This window comes from Lepidochelys kempii, chromosome 21 (genome assembly GCF_965140285.1).
Source record: "Lepidochelys kempii isolate rLepKem1 chromosome 21, rLepKem1.hap1, whole genome shotgun sequence".
NCBI classification, from domain to species: domain Eukaryota; kingdom Metazoa; phylum Chordata; order Testudines; family Cheloniidae; genus Lepidochelys; species Lepidochelys kempii.
This window is the reverse complement of record NC_136400.1, coordinates 16,703,371-16,725,830: the sequence shown is the minus strand read 5'-3', so window position 1 is coordinate 16,725,830 and position 22,460 is coordinate 16,703,371. Positions and strand designations below refer to the sequence as shown.

At 67.7% G+C, this 22,460-nt stretch overlaps 1 protein-coding gene across 1 annotated transcript in view; it reads right to left on the bottom strand.

The window, feature by feature from the left end:
• Positions 1-21,817, bottom strand: part of CELSR2 (cadherin EGF LAG seven-pass G-type receptor 2) — a 76,618-nt gene extending 54,801 nt beyond the window's left edge. The window contains exon 1 of the mRNA XM_073320470.2: positions 18,296-21,817. Within this exon, the coding sequence (XP_073176571.2) occupies positions 18,296-21,746 (3,451 nt within the window). The 5' untranslated portion in view covers positions 21,747-21,817. The remainder of the gene's footprint in view (positions 1-18,295) is intronic.
• Positions 21,818-22,460: the final 643 nt, after the last annotated feature.

Genomic DNA, 22,460 nt, shown 5'->3' with positions numbered 1-22,460 from the left:
TGGCTCAGCACCACGCTGGAGATTAACTTGTCACAGCCCCTCCCTGGAGGGTCCCAGTGGGGGGGGGCGGCTGTGCAGTGTTACGGGGGGCTGTGCAGTGTGATGGGGAGGGGCTGTGCAGTGTCACATGGAGGGGAAGGGAGGGGTTGTGCAGTGTGATGGGGAGGGGCTGTGCAGTGTCACAGGGAGGGGAGGGGCAGTGCAGTGTGACAGGGAGCTGTGCAGTGTGATGGGGAGGGGAGGGGGCTGTGCAGTGTGATGGGGAGGGGCTGTGCAGTGTCACAGGGAGGGGTTGTGCAGTGTGACGGGGGGCTGTGCAGTGTGATGGGGAGGGGAGGGGGCTGTGCAGTGTGATGGGGAGGGGCTGTGCAGTGTCACAGGGAGGGGAGGGGAGGGGTTGTGCAGTGTGACGGAGGGCTGTGCAGTGTGATGGGGAGGGGCTGTGCAGTGTCACAGGGAGGGGAGGGGAGGGGAGGGGCTGTGCAGTGTGACGGAGGGCTGTGCAGTGTGATGGGGAGGGGAGGGGGCTGTGCAGTGTGATGGGGAGGGGCTGTGCAGTGTCACAGGGAGGGGAGGGGAGGGGTTGTGCAGTGTGACGGGAGAGGGAGGGGGTTGTGCGGCCTGCCCTCGGCCCTATCACTCCCCTGACTTGTTCCCCGTGCCGGGCTTGTTGGGGTCCCTGTGTGACACGAGGTTGCTGGCTCTCAGCTCAGGTCCCCACAGCACTGGAGCTGCTGGCCCCCGGACCCGTCTCTCTGGAGCTTCACCCCAGACCCCGCTGGGGCCCTGAGGTTCAGCAGCGGGGGAAGGGGGGGTTGCTGCCCCACTGCTGTTTGTGTGGCCCCTGCTCCGAGGGGCAAGCAGAGGGACCCTGCTAAGTGTCATGTCCCCCCCAACCCCGTCTGCCCTGGGCCATGGGGCGCCGTCCCTTTGACCAGCTCCTCCCTGGTGCCTTCTACCCTGGGAATTGACCCTTGAACTCTGAGGATATGGAGAGCGGGTCCTGTTGCCGGGCCCCCGTGGCCAGCCTGACAGGGTTCACGCCCCCCGCCAGTGGGACCAGCTCTGCGGGTACCGCAGGGGGCAGGAGCAGCTCCCAGGAGCTCTCAAGAGAATCAAGCTGCTGCTGCCCCTGCCCAATCCCAGGCTGCACCCCAGAGAAAGCCAGGCCTGGGCCAGCCTGACACACTGCTCTGAGCAATACCAGAGTGACTCCGGAGTGACCCCAGATCCCTCGGGGCTCGTCTACACTCCGTGGGTGGACACACACTTAGTGCAAACTGAGGGCAGCCCAGACCCGTGGGGCCCCGACTTTGCCGGTCCCCACCCAGACCTGCCCCATGGGGGACCCTAGGAAGTGGGACACAGAACCACCAGTTCAAACCCACCTTGTTCCAAGCTCCCCCCTTCACTTCCTGGCCACGCCCCATTCCAGGCCACCTCCCCTCCCCCGCATTACTATGTCAAGCCTGTCCCCTCATCTGGGTGCCCGCACATGCATGCATAAGCCCCGCCAAGCCCTTGGGGAGAAGAAACGCAGCTCCCCCCACCCCATGGGCACAGATGGGGAAACCGAGGCATGGGGGACAGGGACCAGCCCCAGAGTGGGGACAGACCTGGGGACAGAACCCAGGAGCCCAGCCTGGCAGTGGGGCGAGGGACAGCAGACACTGTGGGTAGATGTCGTCTTGGAGGACAACGGGGAGATCTAGGCACCCCCACTGGCCATGCTGGCACAAGGGCCGGGGCTGGAACCTGGCCGGGAGGAGACGGAAGTGAGGTCACTGAGATGCCTGCCCCAGGGGTGCCCGGGCGGCAGGGCAGGTGGCTACGGAGAAGAACGAGGACGGGTGCTGCCCCCAGCCCGCAGCCTTGGCCCAGGCGGTGGGGAAAGGGAACCTGGCTCATCCCCCCTCAGCAGGCCAAGCCAAGCCCCGCAGCCCCAAGCTGCCAGGCTGCAGGGGTGTCACCTGGCCCTGAGTTACTGAGCGATGTCCAGCCACGCCAGCCACAGGCACCACGGAAACACTCCCAGCATGCCCGGCCTGGTGCCCCTCACTGCCCAGCTGGGTGCCTGGGGCCGGCTGCCAGAGCTGGGGAGCTGCCAGCCAGTTCCCTGCCAGGTGAGCCCCATGGCACAGCCGCCCCTCCCTACGTCCTGCAGCCGGGGTGGCTGTCGGCGTACAGGGCACATGGGTGGTGTCTTCAAACAGGCCCCCCAGGCAGCGGTGCCAGGACACCAGGCTGCCCTCTGCGACCTCCAGCCCGCTGGTCTCTGGCCGTCTCCCCTCACGCCCTGTGCAGCCCCTGCAAGGCCCAGGGCTCAGAAGGGGCATTTCAGCAGGCACCCTCCTGCACATGAGGCCAGCAGCTGTGCGCCAGCAGGTGCCAAAGCAGACAGCTGGCAGCCAACACCCAATAGGAACCCTTTTCCCAGCAGCTGGGGGGCCGTTCTCACACACTGGACCTCACTGGGGGCTCCCCCAACTCCTAGCCCACATCATCCTGTGGCTACCAGGTTATGCCCCCTGGCTAGTCGGTATCTGTCTGGCTCCCAGCCCAGGGGACATGACAGACCATGCTGCCCATCTCAGCCCCAGCCCCAGCCACTCTCTGTGGCAGGTTAGTTCTGGCCACAGGAGCCGCCTGTCTCGTTGACCCCTGGGAGTTAGCCTGCGCGAGTTGCCCCCGAGCCCTGGGGGGGCTGAGGGGAAGGGGCACATGCTGCACCTGGGGCTCATCACGCTTCTCCATGCCATAGCAGTGAGGTCTCTCTCTGTGGAGAACCTCCCTCAAATAGAAGCAGTGTAGGGGCTATGACACACAGCTGAGCTTCCAGCAGAGGGCAGCAGTCTCTGTCTCTCTCTCACACACACAAACATACCAGTTCATCACAACTCTTAGTGCTGTTTCAGCCAGGGATCTCAAAGCACTGTGCAAAGGCGGGTCAGTAGCATCGCCCTCATTAGACAGCTGGGGAAACTGAGGCACAGCATGGAGGAGTGACACCTGAGGTCACCCAGGAACTCAGTGCCAGAGTCCTGATCTAACCACTAGCCCTCACAGCCCCCCCCCGAGCCAGGGACAGAGCACAAGAGTCCTGAAAAGGGATGTGGACAAATTGGAGAGAGTCCAGCGGAGGGCAACGAAAATGATTCGGGGACTGGAACACATGATTTATGAGGGGAGGCTGAAGGAACTGGGGTTATTTAGTCTGCAGAAGAGAAGAGTGAGGGGGGATTTGATAGCAGCCTTCAACTACCTGAAGGGGGGGGTCCAAAGAGGATGGAGCTCAGCTGTTCTCAGTGGTGGCAGATGACAGGACAAGGAGTAATGGTCTCAAGTTGCAGTGTGGGAGGTTTAGGTTGGATATTAGGAAAAACTTTTTCACTAGGAGGGTGGTGAAACACTGGAATGCGTTACCTAGGGAGGTGGTGGAATCTCCTTCCTTTGAGGTTTTAAGGTCAGGCTTGACAAAGGCCTGGCTGGGAGGATTTAGTTGGGGATTGGTCCTGCTCTGAGCAGGGGGTTGGACTAGATACCCCCTGAGGTCCCTTCCCACCCCCCCACCCACCCCCGATCGTCTATGGTTCTCTGACTCCCAGCCCTGTACTCAGCCCAGACCGCAAAACTCTGAAGGCACCTGCCTTAGGCATGGGGACTTCGCCCTGGTGCCAGCATCCACCCGCCCCCCACGTGCACTCCCCCCCCCCACCCCAGGTGGCTGCAGCCCAGCAGCACCACGGTCACCTGTGCAAGGAGCCACTGCTGAGAACCGTGACATCTCACTGTGGGGCCACAAGGGGAGGCTCCAGCACCATGAACTGAGCTGCGGGGGGGAGGGCTGAGCCAGGGGGGCTGAGTGGGGGGCTGAGCCGGGAGGGGCTAAGCCAGGGGAGGCTGAGCTGGGGGTGGGGGCTGAGTGAGGAGCTGAGCCGGGGGGATGAGCTAGCAGGGGGCTGAGGCGGGGGGGCTGAGCCTGGGGGCTGAGTGGGGGGCTGAGCCAGGGGGATGAGCTGGCGGGGGGATGAGCATGGGGCTGAGCCGGGGGCTGAACCAGGGGGACTGAGTGGGGAGCTGAGCCGGGGGCTGAGAGGGGAGCTGAGCCGGGGGGGTCCGAGCCAGGGGGCTAACAGAAGCCGCAGGGCAGGGCGAGGAGCCGAGGAGGCGTGCACACAGCTGCAGACTGCTCGGAGCCTGGAGAGCAGCGTTACACGTCTGTGTGGTGCTGCCTGACTGAGGCTGCAGAGAGCTGCCCCCAAACACCCGTCTCAGGGTGATGTGAACGGCTCTCATTCACCACTGCCGTGTGTTCACTCTGAAGCCTAATGGTGACATGTTCAGTCCGGGCTTGGCTGTTTCACTGCCGGTCAGTTCTGCAGAATCTTTCTGCCTGTCTGGGGTGGAGCCTGGACGTATGTGAGAGAGGCCCTGCGGCTGTCAGGAAGGAGCTTAAGGGGGAGGGTTTGAGGCCCTGGCACACTCCACGGGTCCTGTTTCCAAAGCTGCAAGGAACCAAACACAACATGAGGGGGCCCCAGGGTCGTGATCTCACCAAGGAGGTCAAAGATCATCGCCCCCCACCAGGCTGCCGCAAAGAATGAGGAGGGGCCGGTTGGCCCCACAATGGCCCCGCCTGACCAGTGGGGAGGCCACGCGCAGGGATCCCGTGCCCTCGCTCCCCCCCCGCGACCTATAGAGCATGGGGGGCAGTGCGGCCATGTCACAGCTCCCCTGCAGGAGACATTTACTGAGTGCCCAGCCGCCAGCCCATGTCTGTCTCAGCTATGTCTATCCTGGAATTCGCTCCCCCAGCCTCAGGGTCCCCCATCCAGGCCCCCAATTCTCCTGCCCCAGAAAGCTGATCCCCTCCCACCAGCCCCTTCCCACCTGCCTCCCTCTCCTCCCAGACGGGACATTCCTGGGCCGAGCCACCCACACACACCCCACGCCCCGGAGCAGGCAGCTGTTAGCTCAGCAAACACTGGGCCCTGGGTGCCCGGCGCTGAAGGGCTCTTGGGCTGGAGTGCGGATGCCTCGGATACCTGGGGTGGGGGCTGACAAACCCTCCTAGCACAGGGGCCTTTTCACACTCCGCACCAAGTGGCCTCCCTGGGCCTGGGATAGCAGGAGTGAGGGGCACCAGCAGAGCTGCGGGGGGGCAGGGGGCTGGGGGTCGGGAGTGAGGGGCACCGGCAGAGCTGGGGGGGCAGGGCCGGGCTGGCAGGGGCTGTGGGTTGGGAGTGAGGGGCACCAGCAGGGCTGGGGGGTGGGGGGAGCCCAGAGCTGGGCTGGCAGGGGCTGTGGGTCGGGAGTGAGGGGCACCGGCAGAGCTGGGGGGGCAGGGCCGGGCTGGCAGGGGCTGTGGGTTGGGAGTGAGGGGCACCGGCAGGGCTGGGGGGTGGGGGGGAGCCCAGAGCTGGGCTGGCAGGGGCTGTGGGTCGGGAGTGAGGGGCACCGGCAGGGCTGGGGGGTGGGGGGAGCCCAGAGCTGGGCTGGCAGGGGCTGTGGGTCGGGAGTGAGGGGCACCGGCAGGGCTGGGGGGTGGGGGGAGCCCAGAGCTGGGCTGGCAGGGGCTGTGGGTCGGGAGTGAGGGGCACCGGCAGGGCTGGGGGGTGGGGGGGCGCTGGCTCTCGCAGACCCTCCTGGGATATGCACACGGTTTCCCAGCTCCATTCATTGTCTGACAAAGGACAACGGCTGCCATGGCAACTGCCAGCGCATCTCCCCTGCGCCCACAGGCAGGGCCCCGGGCTCGGCAGGGCCCAGGCTGGGGACTCCTCCTCCCTCCGCTGCTGGGGCTGAGGGCAGGGTTGGCACCAGGCAGTGCCCCATCTCCCCCTGCTCCATGGGGACGCCATGCTAGGGTCCTTCCCCCCATCAGGCAGGGGAGCAGGGCCTGGCGAGGACAGCCCTGGCTGAGGGGCTCTCGGAGCCGTGGGGGCATAGCCCAGCCTCCCCTTCCTAGTCCCAACCCCAGGGCAGAGCTAGCTGGCTCAGGGCCCAGGCCCGGGACTCAGCCCGTAACCCGGCTCCTCCCTGGGCAGCCCCCACTCAGTGGCCCAGGCAGAGGCCCCCACTGTGGTCACTGGTTTCTGTGCAGACACTGGCCTGCGCTGAGTACCAGCGAGCTCGTTACACCAGGGCCCAGCGAACAGAGCACAGACGGTACCAGCCTGCCCTGGAGCAGGACCAGCAGCCCAGAGACAGAAGGTTCTGCTGGGCCAAGGCTGGGCCTGGCTGGACAGTGGGGTGATGCCACACCCCTGCGCCCTTCATCTTCTCCCGCTGGGTCTGACGCCAGGGCCGTGTCCCGGAGCACAGGCCCCTGCCCAGTGACCCAGCCCTGCGCTGGCTTCCTGGGAATCCCCCCAGCGCAGTCCCCAGCAGCCCAGCCTGGGCGGCTCCAGTGCCGGGCAGGGCCCAGCCACTCGCTGGGTCTGCGCAGCCCCACAGAGCTTCCCCCTCGGCCACAGTGACACCAGGCGTCCGCTCGGCTGCCCAGCACACATGGGTTCAGTGGACAGCTGGGCTGAGTCCGCAGGGGTTTGGAACAGCCCGATCCCAGCGAGAGTCAAGGGCCGGACGCACACAAGGGTCCCCCTAACTCCCTGCCCCCCCAGCCCTGCCGGTGCCCCTCTCTCCTGACCCGCAGCCCCTGCTAGCCCAGCCCTGCCCCGCCAGCTCTGCCGGTGCCCCTCACTCCCGACCCGCAGCCCCTGCTAGCCCAGCCCTGCCCCCCCCCAGCTCTGCCGGTGCCCCTCTCTCCCGACCCGCAGCCCCTGCTAGCCCAGCCCTGGGCCCCCCCAGCTCTGCCGGTGCCCCTCACTCCCGACCCGCAGCCCCTGCTAACGCAGCCCTGCCCCCCACCCAGCTCTGCCGGTGCCCCTCTCTCCCGACCCGCAGCCCCTGCTAGCCCAGGGCTGCCCCCCCCAGCTCTGCCGGTGCCCCTCACTCCCGACCTGCAGCCCCTGCTAGCCCAGCCCTGGCCCCCCCAGCTCTGCTGCTACGCTGTCTCCCTCACTGCTGGGGCCAGGACAAGAAGCATGGGTGTAAATTGCAGCGAGGCCGGTTTAGGCTGGGGTGGAGGAAAACACCCTGCCAGGGCAGTCACCCCCAGGGAGGCTGTGGGATCCCCGTCATGGGGGGCTGAGCCCAGGCTGGACAAAGGCTGCCAGGGTGGGGGAGGTTTCTTTGGCCCTGCCTCAGCGCAGGCTGCTGGGCTCGGTAACCCCCACGGCCCCTCCAGTCCCAGCTCTGATCCGACGGCTGTTTGGGGAAAACGCACAAACCCAACGTCACTCCACACGCCAGCCCAGCGGGATTCGAACCCAAGTGTCCAGGGACAGTGCTCAAGCTCCCTAACCTCCCAGCTCAGCCATCTAACCTGCCCCATGGGGGCCCTGCCAGCCCCCTATGGCCCAGCAACTGGTGCTGCCAGCCCACACCTCCAAGCAGCTGCCGGCCCCAGCCCCTCTGAGACACGGCGGGCAGACGAGGCAAGGGAGTGGGAGCGCGCCCCACTGCCCTCGGCCCCCCACATGCCCAGCCCCTGTCCAGCGGCCCGTGGCTCTGGCTGGCCACGCTGGGTTGCCATGGAGGCAGCAGGAAAGGGCCAGCTATGCAGGGGAGGCTTTTGTTCCTCGCACTCGGTTCTCTTCTCTCTGACTCACGAGACAAACACCCCCTTCCCTGGGGGGAGGCAGCTGGGGGAGGGGGAGGCTGAAGGGGTGGCAAGGGACTGGGGGGCCCACAGGGAGCTGGGAAAGGGGCTCTGGGGTGAGCGGGTGAAGGTGACAGATGGGGAGCTGAAGGGGGGGCAGGGGCTGAGGGTGGGGAGCTGGGGGAGGTGCTGTGGGGCTGGCAGGGCAGGAAGGCTGGAGGGGGAGGGGAGGGGGAGCTGTCCCATTCTCTAGTCCCCGGCTCATTCTTCCGCTTTCCGACCCAGTGCCCCAAGCCCCTTTGTGCCTGGCTGGCCCCGCCCCGCCCTCGCCCGCCCCACCTTTGTGCCTCTGTGCTGGAGAAAAAGGGCCCCCCAGTGCCCTCCCCCATCTCTGGAGGGGTCACAGGGACGTGGCTGCAGCCAGATCCTCTGGCACCAGACTGGGGGGGGGGCTGAGTGATGGGGGTTCCCATGTGGATCACCATGGAGACAATGGCCCATGGTGATGCCCCCGGCAGGCACCCACCGGGCGGGGGCCACCTGGGTCATCAGTCCCCTCCACGTCTGTCCTTCCCATGCGGCCTCAGGCCCTGCCAGCCCCACACTAGCCCCAGACACATGGGGGGGGGCAGATTCACTGACTCCAGCTCTGGCTGGTTACACCCCAAGGACATCCCCCACAGACTCTCCTGCCAGCCCCCCACTCCGTGACCCTCCCCTCAGACATGCTGGGTCCCATCCTGGCCTACCCCACGGGGTACCATGAGAGTCTCTGAGGGGCTGGGGCCCCCCGGCAGAAGGGGGGTACCTTGCTGGACTCAGACCGGGCCATTGCCGGGCACAGCGCCGGGCTGGGCAGGCCCAGCTCAGGACTTGGCTGCACCAGTGCTGGAGGGGTTAAAGAAGAGAGCCCCCGTAGCCCAGGCCCTGAACCCTCCCACTCCAGACCCCAGGGGTGTAACCCCCCTCCCAGCCCCAGGTGCCCTCTGCGAGCAGGGGGGCAGCAGAGCCCCGGGATGGCATCAAGGGCAGCCCCGGCCCATACAGCTGACAACTAACGCACGGTCGCAGGCCTGGCCAGGCTGGGGGGAGATTAACAGCACGGTTGAGTTACGGGGGGGAGGGTGTCTCAGACTCTGAGATAGGGGCGCGTCTCTGCCCCACACAGCCCACTGGCGAGACCGGCTCCGCCAGCGCCGCCCCTGCCCCCCAGAGCCAGAGGGGCAGGAACCATTAACGAGCCAGGAGGAACCCTGCCTGCGCCCCGCACAGCACAGACCCCCCCACAGTGCAACCCCCCCCCTCAGTGCCCCCACAGCACAGACCCCCTCACAGTGCAAACCCCCCTCAGTGCCCCCCACAGCACAGACCCCCCCACAGCATCCTGCCTGTGCCCCCCACAGCACAGCCCCCCCACAACGCAAACCCCCCTCAGTGCCCCCACAGCACAGGACTCCCCCACAGCATCCTGCCTGTGCCCCCCACAGCACAGCCCCCCCACAGCGCAAACCCCCTCAGTGCCCCACACAACACAGACCCCCCCACAGCACAAAACCCCACCACAGTGCCCCCCACAGCACAGGACCCCCCCCACAGCGCCCTGCCTGTGCCCCACACAGCACAGCCCCCCACAGCGCAAACCCCCCTCAGTGCCCCCCACAGCACAGGACCCCCCCACAGCATCCTGCCCTGTGCCCCCCACAGCACAGCCCCCCCACAGCGCAAACCCCCCTCAGTGCCCCACACAGCACAGACCCCCCCACAGCGTCCTGCCTGTGCCCCCCACAGCGCAGCGCCCCCTGCAGCCCAGTCCAGCACTGTGCAGTGCAGCTGACTGCTTTCCTTCAGGACACCAGGGATCAGCCGCTGGCTGGCGCACAGCCCTGACTCTGGGGTGGGGTGGAGGTTGTAAATACCTGCGCCTAGGCCAGGCCCTGCGGGCAGGATCTGGGCTGGGATGCGGAGGGTTATTTTGGCTTCCAGGTGTCAGCAAGACACTGGGATGGGCAAGAGCTAGGTGAACGGGGCCAAGCTCAGAGACCAGGATACTGGCCCAATATCCCCCTTCCAGCTCCAAAACTCGGCCAAACCCCAAAACTCCACAGCTAACTCCCCCAGAGCTGGTTCCCAACCAGCTCCCTCCGCCAACCCTCACCCCCATGGCCATGCTCCCCATGAACAAAGGGGGCCCCCTCATTCCAGGGGTGCAAGGCAGAGGTAGTTGGGGGCACAGTGAGGGGGACCCCCAGCACCACCCAGGAACGACTTCATGCCCCCCGATCCCACCCTGTACATGGCACCTGCGGACCCCCTCCCTTCGGTTCAGTAGGGTCCATGTTCCCCTGGTGCCCTGCGCTGCTCCCCAGCCCAGAGTCTAACCCTCTCTCTCCCCCGTCATGCTGCAGGGAGATGGGGTCTGGATCCTGGGACAAGCTGTCACAGCCAGGACACTCCACGGGACCCAGACCCAGCAGCCAGGGGTGGAAGGTCCGGTCCATTTCCCACCCAGTGCCTGGCTGGCCGGTGCCAGGCAGGGGCGTGGACCTGGGGCTGACGAGGGATACAGCACCAGTGGACCTTATGTTATGAAGGAGCCTGTGATTTCAGGAGCCGTGGAGAACCTGCAGGGAAATCAAGGCGGTCCATCTGTTCCACATCCTACGGGAGGGCGATGAGCGGCCAGGCCACGCCGGGGGAAGGGGACGCGGACAGGGGAGCCAGGCTGCGGCTTTGTGACAGCGAAGGCTGGGGGGGGCGGAGGCGGCTGGAGGGAGGCAGCAGGAAAGGGTACAATTGTCCCAAATCCCTGGCTCCGGGCCCCTCAGAGCAGCAGCACAAGCCCCTGCCCTAGCCTTTCCTTTGATTGGGAGCATGGTGGCCGGGAGCCAGGGATCAGAGCTGACCCACGCACCCAGGTCCCCACAAGGAAGGCCCAGGACCCACTCCCTCTGGGAGAGCTGGCTCCCATCGCTCTTAGTGCCTAGCGCTGAGCCAGCAGCTGAGCATCGCTTCATGGGGGGCTTGTAGCAGCATCCTCAGGCCACTGGTTGGGAAACTGAGGCACAGAGAAGGGCCAGAACCTGCATGAGTCTTACGCTGGTGACTGTTACATTAGTGGTGGGGCACTGCATCGCTCCTTCAATGCCAGCCCCCTGCCAGCAGGCTGGCACAGGGCACCCAGACCGGGATCGGGCCCCGACTGCAGAGCCTGTACCCTTGAGGCACCGGTTCAAAGCCAGCTGGGGTCAGCAGTGGCTGAATGTTATCGCACCCGTGAGCTGCTTAACCCCCCTTCCCAGGGCGCAGCCCCCGCTGCCAGCGCCCCACCCAGCGCCAGCTGCTAGGGTGGTACAGACACAACCCCGGGCCTGAGAACGGCAGCAGAGGAGCAGAGTTCTCCTGCCAGTGCTATGGGCACAGCAGAGAGAATGGGGGACTGGACACAGGGGGGCCAACAGGCCTCGGTAACCAATTGCCCCCGGGGCAGCCTGGGCCACAGGGGCAGCTGGGCCTGCCCGGGTCCCAGCGGAGCCAGGGGATGGAGGTTAGGGGGAGCATGGGGAGGGGGGAGCCCCTTCCATGGGGAGGGGCTGCTCAGTAAGGGGCAGGGGGTGCTGCAGGGGGGCCAGCACTCAGCCAATGGCAAAGGCCAGTCAGGGTGGTGCTGCCCTGGGGCGGGGTGGGAAGGGAAGACATGGAGGCTGTGTGGCTGCCAGGAGGCGCCTGCCAGGCGTGGACCAGCCTGGCTCTGTCGGGCACCAGCCAAGCTGGAGGGTCAGGGACGGGCTGGCATGCCGGCCGGCCCCCGACGTACACACACAAGGGTGGTGAGCGCTGCCCAGCGCCGCATCCCAGGGCACAGTGGGATTCCCCAGCGTCTGCTCTCCCCAGACACCAGCGAGGCCCTGGGGAAGGTGAAAGCCTGGCCAGCCGAGGGGTCCAGCCAAAATCGGGGGCGTTTCAGTGACAGAGAAGCAGCAGCCCAACCATCTCTCCCTTTCCCCAGCTGGAGCATTGTCTGACAAGTCCACTTCCCCGGCCAGCCAGCTCCAGCCAGCGCTCACAAGGGCCCGGCAGCGTCTGATCAAAGAGACCAAGCTAAACCGGCCAGAGGCCGGCACACAGCCATTGCCGCACTGCTCAATGCTGCAGCCTGGCCGTGCCAGGCCCTCGAGAGTCGCCCCCCGCTGCCAGGAGCCGGCTCAGTCTCACCCCAGCCAAGGGCTCCGTGACTCCAGCACTGCCGGCCTCAGGGGCTCAGGGAAGGGTGGAGGTCAGTGGAGACATGCAGGCGGGAAAGGCCTGGCCCCCATTTGCCCACTGACGGGCACAGGATGAGCAGGACCCAGACAGTGGCAAGACTCGGGTGCCCCCAGCACAGTGCACAGCATGATCCAAGCAGTACCTGATTGGCAGGTGGCCCAGAGATCCCAGTGCTGCCACCTGGGACCGGGCTCCAGCCCTTCCTTTCCTAGGGGGCAGCCCCCCCACCCTGCCACGCCCTCCGTGGGCTTAGAGACTGGGCCGAGATCAGTGGGTATCACATCCGTCCTGGGCCTCCCCCTTTGGGTCTGCCCAGCCGCTGCCCCACGGTGGAAATTGTTCACTCTGAGGAGTTGTGGGGAGTTTCCAGGGAAGGACAAGCATGCCAATCCCCCCGCCAAGACCCATAACAGGGAGTGGGGGCCCCACCCACAATTGCCTCCCCAGCCCCCAGCGCTGGCCAGCCCCACACAGACAGCTCCCACGACCCTGTCCAGACCAGGTATCACGGCATGTGCCAGGCACCCAACAAAGCAGGCACCCAACAAAGCCAGAGCCCTGGGGTCTCTGTCACTCATTGCCCAGCTGCCCATGGCACAAGGACCTGACCAACTGTGCGGGTGCCCACATGGCTGCAAGCCTCCTCCCACCCCAGGCCTGGACCCTGGGAGCTCTCAGCCCCTCCCCCTCGGCCCACCCTTCGTGGGCCCAGGCCACAGTCCCTGCCCTGCCCCTTGGCTGGAACGGAAATACTGCCTTTGCACAGGGGCCAGGCCTCCTTACCCCATATGCAGTGCCCTGGGGTCCCCCAAACCACTGCCCCCCAGAGACAGGCACATTGCTCCAGGCAGCAGCGGGAACACGACCGCCGAAGCTCTGCTCTTTGCCAAATGCTTGATAAACAGCCAGTAACAGCCTCCACCCTGACAGGTGGCTTCACCCTTACATCAGCAGTAGGGAAACTGAGACACAGAGCATCAATGGCTGTCAGAAACAGAACCCAGGAGTCCTGACTCCCAGCTCCCCTGCTCTAGCCACCAGAACCCATTCCCATCCCCAAACTGGGAACAGAACCCAGGAGTCCAGACTCCCTGCTCTCCCCTCCCCCGATCCAACCCACTGAACCCCAGGGCCCCAGACCTCGGTGAGCCACATGTCACACCCTGCCCCTCACCTCCCGCCGTGCCTGCCCGTCCGGCTGGACCCACGCGCCCGTTTCCCACTGGAACGTGGGGAGAAAAGATCTTGTCTTCGCAGCCATTTGGTAGGAAGGGACCTCTCTGGGGCTCTGCCTGGGGAGGAGACCTCCCAGGGCATCACAACTCGGGATGATGCTTCTCTCCCCTTCATCCCTCCCCCCTCAGCTCCCCTGATCTCCCTGCGAACGGGGCTGGGCTCTGGGGTCCCCTCCAGCCTGACACCCCAGCATGTCCATTGCCCTCCTCCCAGCTCCTGCAGGCTGCTCCCTGGTGTGGCTGCCCTGGGCACCTGGGGGGCTGGTCCCCTCCCTGCAGGGGAATGGGGTGCCCCTCTGCTCAACCCTGGGTCATACAAGCCTTCACTTCGCCTGGCTCAGGAGAGCTCTTCCCAGCCCCACAGGCTGTGCCCAGGCCACCTTCCCCTGACAGCCCCACAGTGCAGCCTCATGAAGTGGCTGATGGGGTGGGTTCGGGGGCAGCGCCAGATGCCGGGGGGATGGGCCTCACCGGGGTGCCGGATGCCCCTGACCTACTTCAGGTCTCTCCAGCGGCTTATGGCAGCAATCCGCTCCTTCCCAGTCAAGGCTCCTGGGCCCCTCCGGGCCCCACCCCCTCCTAAACCATATAGGTCGAGCTGGGCTAATCTCTTGGCTTCTCGACCCACCAATCCCTCGGGCCGCCCCCCAGTGCCCCTCTTCCCTCAGCGGCAGCCCTTGCCCAGAGCAGGGCCAGGCAGAGGCGCTCCGTGAGCAGCCCATGGGCAGCCAGGCCTCTGCCTGCAGCCCCACTGGTGAGCAGATGGTTCGAGTGTATTAGCTGCCACCAAGCCCCCGCCACCCCTCAGCCCCCACCCTCTCCGTCATGCCCTGGGCTTTGTGCTGGTGTGGGCACAGCCGGGCCCCTGGCTTAGGGGGCAGCAGCAGGACAAGTCTGACAGGCGGAGGTGTATCCCCGGGAACACAGGGACACAGCTGAAAACTGGTGGGCTATTCCCTGCAGCTTGGAGCTGGCCCAATGTGGGGAGCTGCGGGTCGGGCTGGCGGGGGGCAGCAGTAGCAAGTCCTTCCTCAGCACGCCAGCCACTGGCCCTGCAGCCCTGGCTCTCTCCCCCAGCCCCATGCACCAGGCAGCAGGGTTTGGCGGCTGCTGTCCACCCCACTCCTCCAGGCTGGCCCCAGTGGGCTTCTCCCATGTCCTGCTGGTGGAGATGGGCCCTTTGCAGGGACCCCAAGGGGGCCGTGGAATCGTAGCTCAATGGGCCAAGGTGTTTTCAGGATCATCTCCTGCGGAGAAGCTCGGGCCCAGACCCCCAAAGGCAGGTAGGCACCTGACTCCCAGTGGGCTCTAGCCCCGGCTCTCCCCCCAGTCCCAATCAACCCCACACCTAATGCACAAACAGGCCCCCAGCCCCTTCCTCAGGCTCGTCCCCAGGTGGGCACCACGACCCGAGCCAGGCTGGTGGTAGGGCTGGGGGGCGGCTCCCTCGCTGTGTCTGCCAGGAGAGAAGCCAGCCCCTGCCACGGCATCTGCCCCTTGGCGGCAGGGCTCGGTGCGTCTCCCGGGGCCAGGAGGTTAAAGCTGCCACGTGTCTGAGTTATTGACACCGCGCAGCATGGCCCCAGCTGGGACCGCCCTGGCAGGGGGCCCAGCTGCGACTGCTCTAATCACCAGCCCCCCCAGCGAGAGCGGCCCGGCCCAGCGCCTACCTGCTCCGATCCCTCCCCCGGCCCAGCAGGTGCACGGCACGGCCCCCCCATGGAGAGGCTAATGGCAGGGCTCAGGCACAGCTGCTCCCCAGCCGCCCCCAGCCTGCAGCTGCCAGCTGGTCCCAGACCTACCCCTTCGGCTGCATTAAGCAGGGGCCCCTCGGTTGCGGGGCTCCAGCAGGGCCCGGCGGCAGGCAGGTCGGGTGGGTGAACACCCCCTGCTGCAGTGAGCAGCTACCCCTCCCCACCCCACGCCAGCTCAGCCGGGCCAGCCAGGCCCTGGGACGCCGAGAGCAGCCCAGGCAGCAGGCAGCACCAGTCCAATGCAGCTTTGGGCTCTGGCTAGCGCCCGTCCTCACCGCTGGCCCCGCTGGGCTGGGGAGAGGGATCCAGGCTGATCACATGGCACAGATCATCAGAAATGCAGCTTCAGCAGCTTCCCCCACCCCTGCGGCACGTTTCGTCCCCCGGTGCCGTGTCCTGCCCCGGCTCGTCCCAGCCTGGCACACCCTCCCCTCCGCCCAGCACAGCCCCAGCAACACCCTTGGCCGGCCGCGCCCGGCACCTCGCTGCTGCAGCTGCAGGCTCCCCAGCACGGCACCGCGGGGGGCCACGTGTGCCCTGCCCCCATGCAGACGCAGCTCCGTGGCCCCCAGCAGCAGGCTGGCAGAACAGGGGCCCAAGCGAGACGCCAACAAGCGCCAACTCGTGCAGGGGAAATCCCGAGCCGGGAGCAGGAGATCGTGGGCAGGCCCTGCCTCCAAGCCTGTGCAGGGAAGGCCTGGCGAGGTACACACCCCGCCCTGCTTCTCAGGCCCCGTGCCAGCCACTCGCATGCTGGGGAAAGGTCCCAGACTGGAGGCCTCAGATTCAGCCCTAGCCCATGGGCACGGCCAGCCCCTCCCCCCGACACTTGTCCCCAGGCCCACTCCGATCTTCTCTTCTCCTCTGAGACTCCCACACCAGGGGGGCTGGGGGCAGGTGGGGCAGGGTGGCTGAGGCTAGCTGGCAGGGTGGCCCAGTGGCCAGGGGCTAGCTGGCAGGGTGGCCCAGTGGCCAGGGGCTAGCTGGCAGTGTGGCCCAGTGGCCAGGGGCTAGCTGGCAGGGGAGACACCGGGGTTAGCTCTGGCTGTCATAGGCCAAGCATGTTCCACACACCCGGCCTCTCTGGCCCAGCCCCCCAACCCGCAATTCCAAGGCAGTCGGGCACAGAAAGCCCGGGGGGGGTGGGGGCCCACAGGAAGAGGAGCCGTGCCCAGAGGGTCAGGCCGGTCGCCCTGCGAGGGGCCGGCAGCGCTGCAGACAGACAGCAGGGACGGGCTGAACGGCTGTGGTGGGTCTGAGCAGCCCCTCCCGGGCAGCGACTCCTGGCCCTGACAGGGCCAAGGCAAAGCCCTGGGGCTCTGTGCTCCCCTGGCAGGCTGTGAGCCAGCCCCCTCTGCCCCACCAGCCAAATCCTGTCCCCAGCCAGCTGTGGGTCATGACCCCGGAGAGCCCCCACACGGAAGCACCCAGCACCAGGGACCGCCGGAGGGGCCACCAAGGAGACACTCAGCCGCTGCCTGATCCTAGCTCTGGCTAGGGTGGAAAGAGCCCGCGTGACAGTCACAGCCCTCGGCCCCGATCACCGGCCTGGCGCCCCGGGCAGGTCCCGCACTGCTGTGAGATCGCGCCCCTCCCCCGGCACCTGCTGCACCACACCCCCCCGGCACCCACCGCGCCCCTCCCCCGGCGCCCGCTGCCCCTCCCCCGGCACCTGCTGCACCACACCCCCCCGGCACCCACCGCGCCCCTCCCCCGGCGCCCGCTGCCCCTCCCCCGGCACCTGCTGCACCACACCCCCCGGCACCCACCGCGCCCCACCCCCGGCACCCATCACGCCCCTCCCCCGGCACCCGCTGCCCCTCCCCCAACACCTGCTGCATCACGCCCCCCGGCACCCACCGCGCCCCTCCCCCGGTGCCCGCTGCCCCTCCCCCGGCACCTGCTGCACCACACCCCCCCGGCACCCACCGGACCCCTCCCACAGCACCCACCGCGCCCCTCCCCCGGCACCTGCTGCACCACACCCCCCGGCACCCACCGCGCCCCTCCCCCGGCACCCGCTGCCCCTCCCCCGGCACCTGCCGCCCCCCGGCACCTGCTGCACCCCTCCCCCGGCACCCACCGCGCCCCTCCCCCGGCGCCCGCTGCCCCTCCCCCGGCACCTGCTGCACCACGCCCCCCAGCACCCACCGCGCCCCTCCCCCGGCACCCACTGCCCCTCCCTCAGCACCTGCTGCACCACACCCCCCAGCACCCACCGCACCCCTCCCCCAGCACCTGCTGCACCACGCCCCCCAGCACCCACCGCGCCCCTCCCCCGGCACCCGCTGCCCCTCCCCCAGCACCCGCTGCCCCTCCCCCAACACCTGCTGCACCACGGCCCCCGGCACCCACCGCGCCCCTCCCCCGGCACCCGCTGCCCCTCCCCCAACACCTGCTGCACCACGGCCCCCGGCACCCACCGCGCCCCTCCCCCGGCACCCGCTGCCCCTCCCCCAACACCTGCTGCACCACGGCCCCCGGCACCCACCGCGCTCCTCCCCCGGCACCCACCGCACCCCTACAGCTACGTTTAGGGGAGCAGGTCGGGGCAAGCTGTCTGGCTAGCTCTAGGGATCGCCCCTTCCATGGGCACCACCCCCCTGCTTGGTCCCCACCCCCATACCACAGCCACACACAACCCCTGTGATTACCCTGAGGGGGCCCAGCCACGTCTGTAGCAGAGCCCTGAGCGACGCAGCCCCACGGCCCCAGCGATGGCCCCACGCCTGCCTCCTGCACCAGAACCCAGAGCCTTGCTCTCTGCGGGGCTCCCAGGGGCCCCTCCAGGGGAGGTGGGGCAGCCTCCACCCGCCCCGGCTCTGCTGGCCCCTGGGCTGAGGGCGGCTCGGCCGTGGAAAGGCCATAGCCTCCTGCGCTAGCCCCGTGTGGTTGGTTTTGAGCGTGCAGAGGGGGGTGTCCCTGGCAGGCTGCCACAGCCTCCCTCATCGCCCAGCCAGGGGATTTGCACTTTGGTCGGGCCTTAGCCAATTGCAGAGACCAATGAGCCGCTCCCGCCCCACCCCCGATCTCAAGGTGGACTGGAGGCCAGAGGGCCTGGCACAAAGTGGCCACCAGCGCGGAATATCCACTAGCCCCGCTACAAGTCTGAGATCAGAGCCACTGGGCAGTTTGCCCCAGACCAGGGCAACTCCACCGTGGCTCGGAGTCTTTGTGGCGAGGCTGGACACCTGCATCCAAGAGACGCTGCTCCGGCCAGGACCCCGGCGTGGGCCCTCTGGCCTGCGCGACACCGAATGGGTCCTTCCCCCCTTCTCTGGCTGACACCCCGGCCCCTTGAACGTCCAGGACAAAACCCCACCGACCTGAATGTGCCCCTGAGTTTGGCCTAGGCCCCCCCAGCCCGGCCGGAGTCTTACCTGAGACAGACACCCGCATGATGGCCTCCAGGGGCCTGTTGTTGTCCAGCGCCCGGCTCAGACGCAGCTCCCCAGAACTGCGGTTCAGCAGCACCAGGTGCAGCTCGTTGCCCTGCTCAAAGCTGTAGGTGAGCGTGTCCGAGATGTCGGGGTCATGGGCTGGGATGCGGCCGATCACCCCGCTGGGGAAGCTGCTGGACTTGTTGGTGATGTAGTTGTTGAAGAGGATCTCAAAGTTTCTCAGCATAGGGGGGTTGTCATTCTGGTCCAACAGGCGGACGTGCACCGTGGCCCGGCTCACCAGCGGGGCTGAGGTGGCCTGGACCACGATGACATACTCTGCCTTGGCCTCGTAATCCAGATCCATCAGCGCCGTCAGCTCCCCGGAGAAGATGTCGAGCTGGAAGACCTCGGGAATGTTGCCCTCCACGATCTGGTACATGACCTGGGCATTGGTGCCCTCGTCCGGGTCGCTGGCCGTGATCTGCGCCACCGCCAGGCCGATGGGGCTGTTCTCTGCCACAAAGACGTCAAACTCGTCCCGCTCAAAGACCGGGGGGTTGTCGTTCACATCCAGGATGGCCACCTGGATGTCGACAGGGGTCCTTGTGGCCGGGATGCCCTTGTCCACAGCGTAGGCTCGTAGCTCGTAGAGAGGGACGTTCTCCCGGTCCAACCGGCGCAACGTCCGCACGATGCCGGAGGTAGATTCAATTATGAAGTCCCCATCCCCATCATCTCCACCTTGGAAGGTGTAGAACACCCTCCCATTGAGCCCCGAGTCCCGGTCAGTGGCGGAGACCTGCAGGACGCTGGTGAAGGCCGGGACATCCTCGTAGACAGAGCCCTGGTAGGCATCCCGCAGAAATCGGGGTGTGTTGTCGTTGACGTCGTTGACCAGGATTTCCAAGTAGGTGGTGTCTGATTTCTGCGGAATGCCATTGTCCCGGGCCGTGATGGCCAGTGTGTAGGACACTTGGTCCTCGTAGTCCAGCTCCATCTGGGTAGTGACCGCGCCTGTGTCCACGTCGATCTGGAACTGGGGGATACTGTCCTCCATAAAGTAGGTGATACGGGCGTTCTCCCCCGTGTCCTCGTCTGTGGCACCGATGAGCACCACCGTGGTGCCAACCGGCCGGTCCTCATTGATGTTGACAGTGTAGTGGGAGCTCTGGAAGACTGGCCGGTGGGTGTTGGCATCAGTCACATTGACGAACACCCGGGCCGTGTCGAGCCGGGTGCCGTCGGAGGCCGTGACAGTCAGCAGGTATTGCCGCTCCAACTTGTAATCCAGCGGCAGCGCCAGGGTGATGAGGCCGCCCCCACTCTGGCTGGTGATGGAGAAGCGGTTGCGGGTGTTGCCGTTGGCTATCTGGTAGGTGATGACGCTGTTGGCGTCCCGGTCAATGGCCGAGACGGTCAGGACACTGGTGCCCATGGCAGCATCCTCGTTCAGCCGCACAGAGTACTCCTTCGGGGTGAACTCGGGGTTGTTGTCATTCACGTCCAGCACAGTGATGCTGACACTGGCCGAGGAAGCCATGGGGGGGCTGCCGTGGTCCCGGGCCTCCACCCCAAAGCTGTAGAAATCCACCGTCTCCCGGTCCAGCTCCGAGGCCACCACGATCCAGCCCGTGCTGTTGCTGATGGTGAAGGGGAACCTGGGGCCAGCCTCCAGCAGGGCATACTGCAGTCGAGCATTATCCCCAGAGTCCGCATCGACGGCCTGGATGTGTAGGACCGAGTAGCCGAGGGGCACGTTCTCCAGCACCGTGGACTGGAAGGGGGTGCTGACGAAGATGGGAGCATTGTCGTTGACGTCCAAGACCTGGATGGTCACCAGCCCGCTGATGTTGGACAGAGGGGGCCGCCCCCCGTCCTGGGCCCGGATGCGGAGCGTGTACTCCTTGCTCAGCTCGTAGTCCAGCTGGCTGACCACGTCAATGCTGCCCGTCTGGGCGTCGAGGTGGAACTGGCCCCGGGTGTTCCCGCTCATGATGCTGTAGTGCACCAGGGCACTGCTGCCTTTGTCCCGATCCGTGGCCGTCACCCGCAGCACATGGGAGTTGGTGGCCACGTCCTCAGGCACCTGGGCCACGTAGCGCTTCTCACTGAACTGCGGCGCATTGTCATTGTCGTCCTCCACGGCAATGTGGACGGTAGCCGTGGAGCTGCGGGGCCCCGGGTCCCTGCCCTGGTCGCTGGCCTCCACCAGGAGCTGGTAGGACTCCACAGACTCCCTGTCCACCAGCCCCTTGGTGCGGATGACCCCGGAGCGGGGGTCGATCTCAAAGGCTGCGTTGGCCCCGTCACCATCGAGGAGTCGGTAGAGGATGTCGGCGTTGGCAGTGGCGTCCCCGTCGGTGGCCCTGACTGTCAGCACCTCGTACCCGACCTCCAGGTTCTCCCGCACGCTCTCCTCGTACTCCTGCTGCTCGAAGGTGGGGCTGTGGTCATTGGTATCGCTCACCAGGATGGTGAGCGTGGCCAGGGCCGTGCGCCGGGGCGTGCCATGGTCCACGGCCGTCACCCGGAAGACGTGGGTGCTCTTGGTCTCACGGTCCAGCTCCTCGGCCGTGCTCACGGCCCCGCTCAGGGGGTCCATGGCGAAGCAGCCGCCGGAGCGGCTGTCGAAGAGAGCCGCCATGGAGTAGTGCAGCCGGCCCGCCTCGCCCGCGTCGGGGTCCGTGGCCTGCAGCGAGATCACCGGGGTGCCGGCTGGCCTGTTCTCTGGCACCGACACCTGGTAGGTGGGCGGCTGGAACTGGGGGCTGGTGTTGACGTTCCGCTTCCTCCGGCTGCTCCCCCGGCCCGGGGCCCCGTCCGCACCCTGGAGCAGCTTCCCCAGCTCCGCCTGCTGCCCAGGGGAGCTCAGACCCAGACTCCAGTTGACCAAGGTCCTAGCGCCCCTCCCCTGCCTGAGCCGCCCCGCCCCGTCCCCCTTCGCGCACCGCTCGCACAGCAGCCCCAAGCGCACCGGGTGCCCCGACCGGAGACACATGGCCCGGACGGGGAGGATCAGCTCCCCCGAGGCCTGGGGGGAGAGGCTCCCCACGGCGCCCCGCACCCTGCACCGCGGCTGGCAGCCTCCCCAAGCGGCCGCGGGCGGCAGGGGGATGCGGGAGCCGGGCTCCAAGCACAGCGCCCAGCTCCACCTCCTGTCCCCAGGAGCCTGGGGCAGCAGCAGCCGGCTCAGCAGCTCCCTCTCCCCGGCAGCCCCGCAGCCCTGCCCGGCCATGTGCGCCCAGAGGCCGGCTGCACCTGCCGGACAGAGCCAGAGGGCGCAGCGCGGCGGCGGCCGGGACCGGTCCAGCAGCATCAGCCGCGTCCCGGCCGCGGGCCCCAGCGCGCACGGCTCGCGGTGCCCGGGCGCTGCGCCCTCCAGCCGCGGCACCCCGAGCGCCAGGAGCAGCAGGAGAGCGCGGCTGGGCTGGCAGCAGCAACCGCCCATCGCCCGCTCGCTGGGGCTCAGCGGCGGCTCCTACGGCGGCGCTGCCCGGCCCCGGGCCTCATGCCCGGCCGGCTCCCTGCGCCCCCCGGCTCCCTGCGCCCCCCGATCCCCGTGCGCCCCCCGGATCTCGCCCCCCGGCTCCCTGCGCCCCCCCGATCCCCGTGCGCCCCCCGGCTCCCCGCCCCCGGCTCCCTGCGCCCCCCCGATCCCCGTGCGCCCCCCGGATCTCGCCCCCCGGCTCCCTGCGCCCCCCGATCCCCGGGCGCCCCCCGGATCTCGCCCCCCGGCTCCCTGCGCCCCGGCTCCCTGCGCCCCCCGATCCCCGTGCGCCCCCCCGATCCCTGCCCCCCCGACCCCCGTGCGCCCCCCGATCCCCGTGCGCCCCCCGGCTCCCCGATCCCCGTGCGCCCCCCGGCTCCCCGCCCCCCGATCCCCGTGCGCCCCCCGGATCCCTGCGCCCCCCGGATCTCGCCCCCCGGCTCCCCGCCCCCCGATCCCCGTGCGCCCCCCGGATCTCGCCCCCCGGATCCCTGCGCCCCCGGCTCTAGGAGACCGAGCCGCCCCCGGCCGAGCGCCCTGGCCCAGCTCCGCTCTCCCCGCCCGGCAGCCCCGGTTCTGCGGCGCGGCGGCAGGGGCTTGCGGGAGGCTCATTACCATAGACCTGCTCGGCGCAGCGGGGCGGCCCTTAAAGGAGCAACGGCAGCCTCGCCACCA